General features: G+C 35.5%; 1 protein-coding gene across 1 annotated transcript in view; it reads left to right on the top strand.

Moving 5' to 3' along the window:
* The window catches only part of CCDC141 (coiled-coil domain containing 141), a 79,937-nt gene that overhangs the window by 58,113 nt on the left and 9,824 nt on the right, over nt 1-12,000 (top strand). The window contains 6 exon segments of the mRNA XM_062004898.1: nt 100-283; nt 2,619-2,728; nt 3,478-3,585; nt 4,222-4,305; nt 7,803-8,683; nt 10,617-10,789. Of these exon segments, the coding sequence (XP_061860882.1) occupies nt 100-283; nt 2,619-2,728; nt 3,478-3,585; nt 4,222-4,305; nt 7,803-8,683; nt 10,617-10,789 (1,540 nt within the window).

Genomic DNA, 12,000 nt, shown 5'->3' with positions numbered 1-12,000 from the left:
GACACTGATTATGGGAGGTCTAAAAATAGTCCAGCCTATGCTATAAAATCTTTAACTGCTGATAATAATTCATTATAATGCAGTGTTTTTATCCCTCAGTGTCAATTTTGGTTTGAAGATATGAGTGCAACAGTCACTAGAGTTGGCAAGTATTCTGCAGAATGCAAAACAAGAGAAGCAATAGAAACTCTCTACAAGCAATTCAACAAGTTTATTGAGCCTACAGTGCCTGAACAAGAAGAAAAACTGCAGCGGATTATAGACCTTGCTAAACGATTATATGGTGAGAAGCTGTTTGGTAATGTACTGTGGGGAAAAAAAACCCAACAACTTAGGGCAGAAGGAAGCAGATTCCTAAATTTGTTCATTTCAGAGGAAAATCATATGAAGTTTAAAAATGAAATGTTGTTTTAAAGTATTGCTTGGAAGAGGAGAAGGATTTCAGAAAAAATACTTATTTTTACTTGTTTTTTGATATCTCATGTCAGGCAAGGCTTTGAAGCAAGAGTATAGTATAGTGATACACCTCAGTACTGAATGAATCTTTTATATGAACAGTGGAAATAACTAGTGGTATCTGAAAAAAAAAAAAAGTATTTGAAAATCCTGTTTAATCAACCTGATAGCCTTCTATGAGTGCATAACCAGCTGGCTAGATGAGGGGAGAGCAGTAGATGTCATCGACTTTGAATTCAGCAAGGCTTCTGACACTGTCTCCCATAACATCCTCATCAGAAAGCTCAGGCAGTGTGGCTTGGATGAGTGGACAGTGAGGTGGATCGAGAGCTGGCTGAATGACAGAGCCCAGAGGGTGATGATCAATGTCACAGAATTGAGCTGGAGGCCTGTAGTCAGTGGAGTTCCACAGGGATCAGTTCTGGGGCCAATCTTGTTCAACATCTTCGTCAATGACCTGGATGAAGGGACAGCGTACCATGATGACTGGCTGATTCCCCAGAAGGTTGTGCTGCCATTCAGTTGGATCTCAACTGACTTGAGAGTTGAGTAGAGAGGAACTTCATGAGGTTCAACAAATGTAAAGCCCAGTACCTGGAGAGGAACAACCATATGCACCAGTACAGGCTGGGGACTGACCTGATGGAGAGCAGCTCTGCAGAGAGAGACCTGAGAGTCTTGGTTGAATGTGAGCTGGCAATGTGCCCTCTTGGCCAAGAAGGCCAATGACACCCTGGGATGCATCAAGAAGAATGTGGCCAGCAGGTCGAGGGAGGTTCTACTCCCCCTCTACTCTGCCCTAGTGAGGCCTCATCTGGAGTCCTGTGTCCAGTTCTGGATTCCCCAGCTCAAGAGGGACAGAGAACTTCTAGAGAGAATCCAGCACAGGGTCACCAAGATGATCAGGGGACTTGAGCATCTTTCCTATGAGGAAAGGCTGCAGAAACTGGAGCTGTTTAGTCTAGAAAAGAGGAGACTGAGGGGGAATCTCATTAATAGTTACAAATATCTAAATGGTGGATGGCAGGAGATTGGGACATCCCTTTTTTCGATGGTATCTAGCAAGAGGACAAGGGGTAATGGAATGAAGCTGGTACAGAAAAAATTCCGTTTAAACATAAGGAAAATCTATTTTACTGTGAGGGTGAGGGAGCCCTTGCACAGGCTGGCCAAGGAGGGTGTGGAGTCTCCTTCCTTGGAGGCGTTCAAGGCCTGCCTGGACATGTTCCTATGCAACCCGATCTAGGTGGACCTGCTTGAGCAGGGGTGTTGGACTTGATCTCTTCCAACCCCCATCATTCTGTGATTCTATGATTGCCAACTTTCTTAAGCATTTAACTAGCAAAAAATGTATATACTGTATTTGCAATTGTGTTTACTTGGAACATTGTTGACCAAAAAGAATAAAGGTCAACAAACTTCTGGTTTTGCTTTTTTTCTTCCACTTGTAATGTTTATATACTTGTTGAAGTTATTTTATCTAAAGATAAGGTGACTATCCAAATGTGCAAGGATATTGGGTAGCCTATCAATTCAAGCAGTAAATCTGAAAAAAGTTCAGGAGTCAAGGTGCTTGTAAATTCCTGATTTTTCTGATTTAGCATTGAAAAGCCTATTCAGAGAGCACAGATGGATTTATTTTTCCTTCTTTTTTTTTAAGAAACTTCTCAATATTTTAAACATTGCTATATATAGGAAAGGAGCTGTTAGAATGGATTCTTGACACCAGCTGATTAGGACCACTGGGAGAACGAAGCTACTTTGTAGTTTTTAAGTCATCACACAAGAAAAAGCTTCTCTATCCCACTTTTGTTTTGTATACTTTATAACAGGGATCTAAGTCCTTCCTAGCTGTATAATAAGTCACTAGTTTAGGAGACATTTTACCAGGTCTGCATCTTTCGTAACTGTATCACTGACCAGATAGAAGTAATTTTGATCAAGGAGAAGCCTAGCAAAAGACCTACAAAGAGTATGAGGGCTCACCTCAAGTAAGCTAGTAAGAGGTAGGAAAGGACATTGCTGCAAACAACAGGACTCCTTTATCAAATCAAAACTAGTAAAACTGTAATTATTGCAGTACATTTGGGTTACAAAGCACACTGATTGTTACACACGTTTCAGGTATTCTGTTTTACTTTCATCTTGGTTTACCTTTGTAGGTGTTGAAGAAGGAAAGAAGTATGTTGAAAAAGCCATATTAAAGTACAAAGAAATCATTAATTCTGTTCATGAGTTGTGTAGTTCTTTGAGAGTACTTCAGGAGATTAAGGTAATTAAGGTAATTTTTTTACATGATCTAGATGGACCTGCTTCTGCAGGGAGATTGGACTAGATGATCTCTAAAGATCCATTCCAACCCCTGCCTTTCTATGATTCTATGATTCCATGATTCTATGAAAAGAATGGTAAAATAGCTGACCTAAAGTACAGTTAACTACATTCAGAGTGTTTATGGATTGTCCAAAAGGGAAGTTGAAAGAGGGAGGGCAACAAGAACAAATTCCATTCTGCCCGACTATGCGTTATGCTTAGAACACATTTTTGAAACATTTTAACATTCTAGAGACTCAAAATGTTTCTTTCCTCTCTAGAACTGTTTTCTAAAATCCTGGATTTTTCTGTATATGTTGTTTACCCTCTACGTCATCTTTATTTTTCCTTGCTTATGCTGAGTTACTATTCCTCAGATTCTTGACCAACCACTTGAGTTTCAGTTTTGGTGTCCTACACTTTCACTGCCTCAGAAAAGATCCCCTCAGATTTGAAAAATGTCTTTGCTTGTCCAGGAATGAATGAATCAAGTTTTGCTTCATATTTTTTGTTATTAGCAATTTAAACCTATGTTGATGACAGGCTTTAGGTAAGATTTCACTTTTTTTTTTTTTTTTTAAAATATTCTGTTATACAGAATATTAAATTTTTAATATGCTCTGTTGTACAGAGGATAAGTCAGTGTGTAGCTAGCAATTACTACTTTCTCTTGTGTATAAGCTTTTTAATATTTTTTTCATACGGCAGAAATATGAGTTTTCTGAAGAGTTGGTTACTGTTCAAAAAGAAGAAAGACATGGTCAAGAAGGATGTGAGGCTGTTATTAAAGACAAAGCAGAGCAACAAAAGCAGCAGGTTTGTTAGAATTCTATTTTTTGTTTTAACTAGAACTCTGTTTCTTAAAAGGCTTTATTTTTTTTGTTTCCTGGAAAGTTTCTTGCTTTTCAGTCTTAAAGCCTGCTTTAAGATGGGTGTTATCAGTGTAATTTTGGTCAGTTCTTTCTAAGTTTTGTTTTGATCACCCCATTGCTTTCTATCTAATCCCAATATTCTTCCTTATGAATTTTAGGATTTTTAGCCTTCTTTTTTTCTTATCTATGTGTCTCCTTTTCTTTCTCAAAATAATATTCTTTTTACATTTTTTACTAAATTTCCTTCAGTCCTATTGCCATAGTACTCTTAAAACAGACCTCCTTTTTGTGGCTATTCCTTCTTCATCAAGAGAGAACACATTTTGCTCTCTCCTTTATAATAAGACTTAAGAGAATATTAAGTAGTAGGGGAGACTGCTGTTAGTATTTCCCAAAGCCCTAATATTCATATAAGCCCTGGAGATAAGCTATGAAAGTATTTGATTTTCGGTAATGTGCTATAAGAGAAGCCTCGTATCTCAGAAATTGAACTAAATAATGGTGGAAATCATGATTATTTTCTGAATCATTAAGGTTTTCATAAGGGGAAAAAAGTGGGTTTTAAATATTTTTCTTTCAGATGGTATCAGATGAATTGCTTACAAATACAGAAGGCATTACTGAGAAGAGAGACAGTATTCTATCTCCTACGAACACTCAACAGGTATCTGCTGTTTGTGTTATTTTTTTTAAAATAAAATTGATGAGCACCGTTGCATACTCTCAAAAGAATTTTATTCTTTAATTCATTGCTTTTCAAAAGTGAAGAATATTTTTATAGATTGGTGGACTTTGATTATCTTCTCTATGATTCCATGATTTAAAATCCAACACAAAACAAGCACAGAATTCAGTTTTGCATCAATGTGAGTAACAGGAAAGCAGTCATGGCAAAAATATGATAGAACATATTTATAGCTTTCAGGAGATCAATATGACATCAGGTCACAGATAACCTCTAGTATTGTTGATAAAACAATATACATCAAATAATCAACAGGACTTGGCTTTATCCTCACCTCAAAACACACATTACCAAAATTCTCTGCAATAGAGAACATAAATAAGTTACAAAGTATGGACGGCATGTTAGAGATTATGTACAAAAGGAAAATAGATAGTGAATGGCTGGGTGTGCATTTAGAATGACAAAAGTCCTAGCAGATAAGTATGTTTTACTCATGGATATACAGTAAATGATTGTGAAAGGTTCTAAATTGTCAATGAACAAATATATTCTTAGAAATATAAGCAACACAAAACCAGACCTGTGTTTTATGAGATTAATTCCTTTAGCTTGAAGAACATTTTGAAGACTTAGAATCCTAGATGTAAATGTAAATAATTTACAATATGAAATATTCTCATAAATTTTAGTGAATAGCAATATATTTTAAGTCTTTAGAAAGGTAGGGCATGTTGGTTAATTGATTCAGCACTCTAACATTTCCATTTTTAAAGCTAATAACGTAGACAAATGTTACAAGACATTCAATTGTGATATTTTGTAGGAATTCAACTAATATTAACATTCCCTTCAGTTCAATACAGAAGGTCTTGTAGTTTGCTGATGAGCCTAATTTTGCTAATTTGCTAGTTTGCTAATTGAGACTAATTAATTTTGCTATCTCCATTTCAAGTCAATAGGAGTTTCAGCATTGACTTTGAGCCCAGTTTTCACTCGAGATTTTGTGACTGTTCTAAAGAGCCACCTTCAGGAGAATCACCTCACCCAGCAGATGTCCATAGCATTATTTCCTAATTTGCTGGGCCACACACAGCTTTGTCAGTCCGCCTCAGACTTTGCCTCAGCTTCCAAGGGGAGAACTCGAGGGTGTGTGAAACAGCAAATATCAGGCATGAAGTATGGCAACTATGATGCTTTCCCCCTCTCATTACTCCATATTTCACTTAAAGAAGTAGAAGATTCTTCTCATTAGAACTTTTCTTTCCTCCATTTCTGTCCTCTCTGAGGAAAGTCCTGGCCTATTCCCAGCCCTTGGTCTAGTGGGCCATCAATCTCCAATTTTTTTCTACACCTCTGCAAGCTACTTTTGCAGTATTAATTTGCTTCAGTAATAAATACCACCAACTAAAAAGCAGGCTAGACCTTTTCATCTTGATGCTCCTTTTATCCCAGGTGGCACAACTTGAATGAAAGTCCTCATGCTACCAAAGCCTGTTTGACAGCTTGCTCACTCACTGCCCACCTCTCATTCTTTTCCCTGGCATTTTTCCCAAGATCATTTCCTACGAATGTCTGAAATAACTGTGTTCAACTCTGTGATCTCAAGATGAAGTGTCCATGAAACTGACAACACACCTCTCCTCCAAGACCCTAGCTTAGTCACTGAAGATTCCCATGTTGTTTTGACTTTCCTGTAGTTACTCAAATATATTCCACTGTGCGTACATATACATAGGCTCCTCAATAGATAAAATTAATCTGGACCATTGACTTAATCCAAACAACAGAGACTCGTTATTCAGAAATGTTGATCTAGGTTTTTTAAAATTATGTGCTCAGAATTTAACATTCAAAAGACTTCTAACTTCTTAATAGTTAATTAAACCTGGCTTATAAAATTTTTAGTGCAAGTCAGACCAAAACAGTAAGAATTTGCTAGTGAAGTGTCTAGTAAAGTGTTAAAGCTTCATTTAAGAATTACTTGCAAATTTGGTCAGGCCTAAAACTGAGACTGTTGCGACAATGCTGATAAGGTTAAAAGAGCAGATTTGCAAACCTTAGAAAAATATATTTTATGAGTGTGTTTGGATTAATCCCTAAAACAACTGATTTCTTAGGAATAGTTTACAGTTAGTTAGAAACTAACTAATGTGTGTAGAAGGAAGAAGTAGCTCAGGAACCAGAGATAAAACTGACACATTTCACCAAATTGCAAATTATAATTGATCATGTTTATATTCACCGTATATTCACACTGAAAAACACTTTGGGAATCTTGTGGAACAGAAGCACTTGTGTGTGGAAAACACATTTAATACCCAAACTTGAACTTCATTTTACAGCTGGATTGAATTATTTATTAAAATGAACACAGTAAACCCAAACTTTCTTCCTTGACAAATGTGAGATTCTCTTACTTCCTTTTATTTTGTGGTTTTGTGCACTGATTATATTTATATATATTATATACATAATATACAAATAATTATTTTTATATTTCTATTTAGCAAAAAAAGGCAAAAAATAAGATGAAATGCATGTGCTACTGAACTTGTACTGGATGCTGCCAAAGACTATTGGTTTAGAAAAAAGTGACATCCCAGTGTATCACCCAAATGATTTGAGCGAACAGTTTATAGGTGGTAGAAAAATTGCTTAGTAGATTGCAGAGGCCTGGATACACGATCACACATTTGTATAAAATCAAGAGGCAGAGAAGGAATTAAAGAATAAGATAATGTTTTCAATGCTTTTTTTTTTTTAAGTATTAAAATTAATGCACTTGTGCCACATATAATTCTTTTATAATATATATGATGAAAGGGACTATTAAAAATTTATGAACCCAAGATGATATTATAAAACTTGTTTTAACACTATTTTCTGTTAATGTTTGGATGAGATCTTGAAGCAGCTGTCAAAAAATGAGGGAAATATAAAATGCTTGGAAAATATCTTAAAGATGGTTTAATTCTATAACACTGGAATGTGGCTGATGACTCTCTCAAGGAATCATTGTCCAGTAACTCGATTGTTAATATATATTTATTGCTATGTAAATGTTTTCCATTTAGATTTAATTAGGCCCCCTCCTCCTCCCCGTTCCTCTTGCAAATGCTCCTATAAACAGCACATACAGGAAAACCACACTTTGTCATTTCTATGTGGACAGTGGTACTTTCTCTTTCATTGTTACTGTTATAATAAATACTTATTTACAACTACAATAATAATTGTTAGAATTTATCCAAGCAGTTTGCAATTCCAGTTAGCTGCTGCAAAATTTTCTGACAAATTTTTCATTTTCTTTGTATTTCCTCTTGCCTCCTAAAATACATTAAGTTTAATTAAAAGAAATCTCTCAAATAGCTAGCTTCTGCATATAAAGGGGATGCATAGAATAGTAACTAATTTTCTCTATGTTTTTATTTTTCTTCTTCTTTCCCTCTTCTTCTTTACCTTCCTAATTCAAGGAGAGGAATAAATGGGCTGATACTCCAGTGATTTGTCCAGCTGGTGAAGATCTTGTTTCACAGGATTCAGAGCTGTCATCTTCAGCCAAAGAGGATAGTTTACAGACCGAACTCCTGGCAGAAGAAATACCCTCCGGAGACGAATATGAGTGTATATCACCTGATGATATCTCTTTACCACCGCTTTCTGAGACACCAGAATCCAACCTCTTGCATTCTGAAACAGAACTAGAAGAGCAGTGCTGTTGTAGTTCTCATAGTCTGCATGTCAGTTTCTATAGCTTGCAAATGCAGAAAGCCAGTAGTACTAAAAAAGTGACAGAAGTATCTGATATCTTAACAAATTCCTCTTATGCTGATGCTACAAATAATAGAATGGAAAGCCCATCAGATCAGTTTGAGAAATGTTGTATCTCTTCAACAGATTGTGGTCCAGAAATCAAAGCTGGATCTCCTTTGCCTTATAGCTTACAAAGAATATCTGAATCTAGCACTGCTTCCTGCACTATAAATGCCAAACCAACGTACAGCATGATGAATGAAGTGTGCAAAACACATATGCAACACCTTGAACTTCATAAAAGCATGGCAGAAATACAATTGCATGACTTGAATAACTGTACTAAAACCCAGGACATGCTGCATGCTTTGCCTGATGCATTCTCAGGTTTCGTGTTTCAACCAGACGCCACCAGAAGCTGTCAGAAGCAGATGGTCACCCGAGAAGAGATTAAAAGTTCATCAGAAAAGAACAGCATGGCCAGCCTAACTGGACAGGCACCTAACTTCTCCCAGCTTCTGTCTAACAAAACTGTCATGGAAGGTTCTCCGGTAACTTTGGAAGTAGAAGTAACGGGATTCCCAGAGCCTACACTGACATGGTGGGTAGCTTATAATGAGAAGTAGTAAATATACCTATTTAGCAAGACACCTTGAACCACTTATAACCAAAATAATCTGTAGACTTGAATGAATAGCTTATATCCTTTCTACTCCACACTTCTGCATGATTCCCATGTTCAAAATTGCTTTTGAAAACTAATCTACTTGAAGTAATATTTCTGTACTTAATGTTATGAATGATGAGAACATCAAACTACTGGAAGCATTTCTAATGTTTTTTTAAGAAAATACAACATGCAGGTTTTACATTCTGGATTATGACATTCCAGTCGTTCAATAATTTCTTACAACAAATACATACTCCAGATTTACAGTAAGTAAGTTCACCTGCATTTTCTCAGGATCTTGGCACTGTGTATGGATGGACAGACATGTGATGCACCCTAAAATATTCATATAGCCACTTCATAAATATAGACACACATTTTTTATATATGTTGAGGCAGTTGTTGACAACTGGAAAGAGGTTACACATTAAAAGAAATCCCACCTAAATGTCTATACAAAGAGAAACAGTTTTATATATTTGTGTGTACACCCTCTCTCTGAATTGACATGTCTAATTAGATTGCTTTATTCTGCCTTTATGAGAAGTAGAGATGATTTAATATGAATATTTTTAAGATGTCTTTTTAGGAGTTCCCTGCCAAAGGGAATAGCTGCTGAGAGAGAAGCAAGATTTCAAGATTTTGGTTGTAGTCCTCTATGTGTTGACATATTTTCCTAAAATTTTATCCCATTTGCCATTTCTCCAGTTATTCCATTAGACTTTCACAATTAGACATTATTTTATTGTATTAACATTAGGTATGCCTCTTCCAGAAAATGTTTGGATGTTTATTATTACACATATAAAGAGTTAAGCAAACTATAAGCTTTTAGCAAGCTGAATTTTCTTCTATGGCACAGAGAAAAGTTCTAGATGCTGCAGCCTGGGTGCTATACTGTCTTGGTATTAATAAAGTTACTTTGTTTTAAATTCTGACATTCTACACTTTGAGGAGTATTGTTGCTGGTATTAGAGATACCTTCAGTTTTATTTTATCAAAAAAAAAAGCAGTAACTTGGCACAAAAATATATACACTGTTGGTATAGCATTCAACTGAAAGCATTTTGCAAATTCCAAATTTACAAAATGAGGAAAAAAAGTGGGTTTTTTTGAATCTAGAAATTTGCTAATACTATGTATTTTGTACTGATGTAGACATTTTAGTAGCTATACATGTGGAAAAACACTTTTGTGTTTGTATTAGATTCAACGTAGCTTGCATTGAGGCATCATGAGACAAGAAGAGCCGGAATTTTATTGCACTTCAAATCTATAAAGTGAAAGTTAATACCAATACATGGTGACAGATCTTCAAGTGTTAAAATACGACACTAGTTCTCTGTAATAATTACCAGTGTAGTGTTCTACTCTGTTTGATGATGTGAACTAAGTAAATGTTTAGTGGGCTGGGGTGACGGAACAGGTCCTTGACTCTTCTTTATAGACAAGACACACGTTCATAAAATTTGTATGTTGCGTATGCATCCTAAGAGCCTATTCATTGATTTAAATGTGGATAGACTCAATATCTTACTATAGCAAAAATGTTTCAGCCCAAAACTGAGGGCCCAGGCCTTCATGCTACTCTGTCCAACACTGCAGTGAGATAATTGTGACTTGTCCATGAAAATATTTTTCAGAACCCTATTTTCTAGTATTAAGAATGTATTAAGCAGCAATTTGAAATGTTAAAATATTCATCCATGTTGACCAGTAACTTAAAAACCAAGGAATGAGAGAACAGCAATGAGCTCCCTCGCTTGCTTCAATGTAGCATTATATAGAGATTGTCTGAATTTGAGAAGATCTGCTTGGCATACAGTGGTGTAAATCTGACTTGAAAACTGACTCTCTGCTTCAGGTACAAGAAGGGCCAGAAACTGACTGCAGATGAGCACTTAAAGCTTTTACAAAAGGAGACAAAGCATACTTTGTTCATTCAGAAGGTGTGTGATAAAGATGCTGGCCTCTATGTTGTGCGGGCTAAAAATTTGAACGGCACTGTCTCATCAAGTGCCATTCTTCACGTGAAAGGTAACAGGCCACCTATTACAAGAATAGATTGGATAACACTGTGTGTCATCTATATTGGCATATCACTAATGTACTGGTTATTCACAAAATAAGTACAATATTGACTGCACCGAACTTAATTCTCACGTGCTAAGACAACTTTAAATCTACTTCCTTACACTGCATCTTTCACGATCTGTACCAAACCACTTTTATGTCACACTTGATATATTGTGTTTTTCTTTAATGCTAGTTTTATGTGCTTATTTTCCTTTCTTATAGTGATATTTGAGATAAAGTTACAAAGATTTTCTAGGATCTGAGGCAGCTTTGCTTTCTAAAGCTGTTGGTATTAGAAAGTGTTTTAATGGTTTTAGGTATTAAATGTCAAGACACATGCAGGCAGAGTGCTCAAATCAATGCACATTTTATGATATGCCTTTTTGGGGGGAGAGGATAGGGAGTGTGTTGAAATGATTTTAAAAATTGAATGTATTGTTTACAACCGCATTTCTCTCACTTGCTTTAAAAAAAAAAAAAGCTTAGTAAAGAAATCATCCCATTCAAGATTGCACTGACATAGATCAGATTTAAATATCTCAGACTAGCAAATATTCTCCACGAATGTAAATTATAGTAGTTCCAATGGTATTGTAATCATCTGCACTACAAAGACTTGACCCAGTATCATCGAAATTTGTGTGACACCTAGCATATAGTAGACTAAAACCCCAAAATGTTTACAAAATTATATATTTCAACATCTGCTTAGGTAGATGCTTGTGATACTTTCTCTGCCTTCTTACAAAATTAAAGACAGAAATATTTCTAATAATCCACTAAATTGTTAGCATAAGGCAAGAAAGATAATACTTTATTAAATCAGTATTTGTGCACATTTAAAATGTTTATTGCACTGATTTAAAACAAAATCAATCAAATTGCAGAAATACTCAGAATTGTAATCACACACCCACAAAAAAATTAATTTTGGTAAAATTGAATACTCCTGTAAATTCAAAGCAGTAAACCCTAACCACAAGCTTGCTCATCTACATGTTGTATTTCATTCTTGACAAGGACAAACTCAAATATGATTTCTTAATTAAAGTAGTAATCTATAAAATTATTTTATAACAACAAAAAATGTACCAGTGAAAGATTTAATTTATAACTCCTCAAATATAACTTCATTCTTTAGCTCCAGTACTTCTTGTATTTGTACAGTAAAA

The sequence above is a fragment of the Colius striatus genome, chromosome 11, assembly GCF_028858725.1.
Source record: "Colius striatus isolate bColStr4 chromosome 11, bColStr4.1.hap1, whole genome shotgun sequence".
NCBI lineage: Eukaryota > Metazoa > Chordata > Aves > Coliiformes > Coliidae > Colius > Colius striatus.
This window is presented reverse-complemented; position numbering and strand designations above follow the sequence as displayed.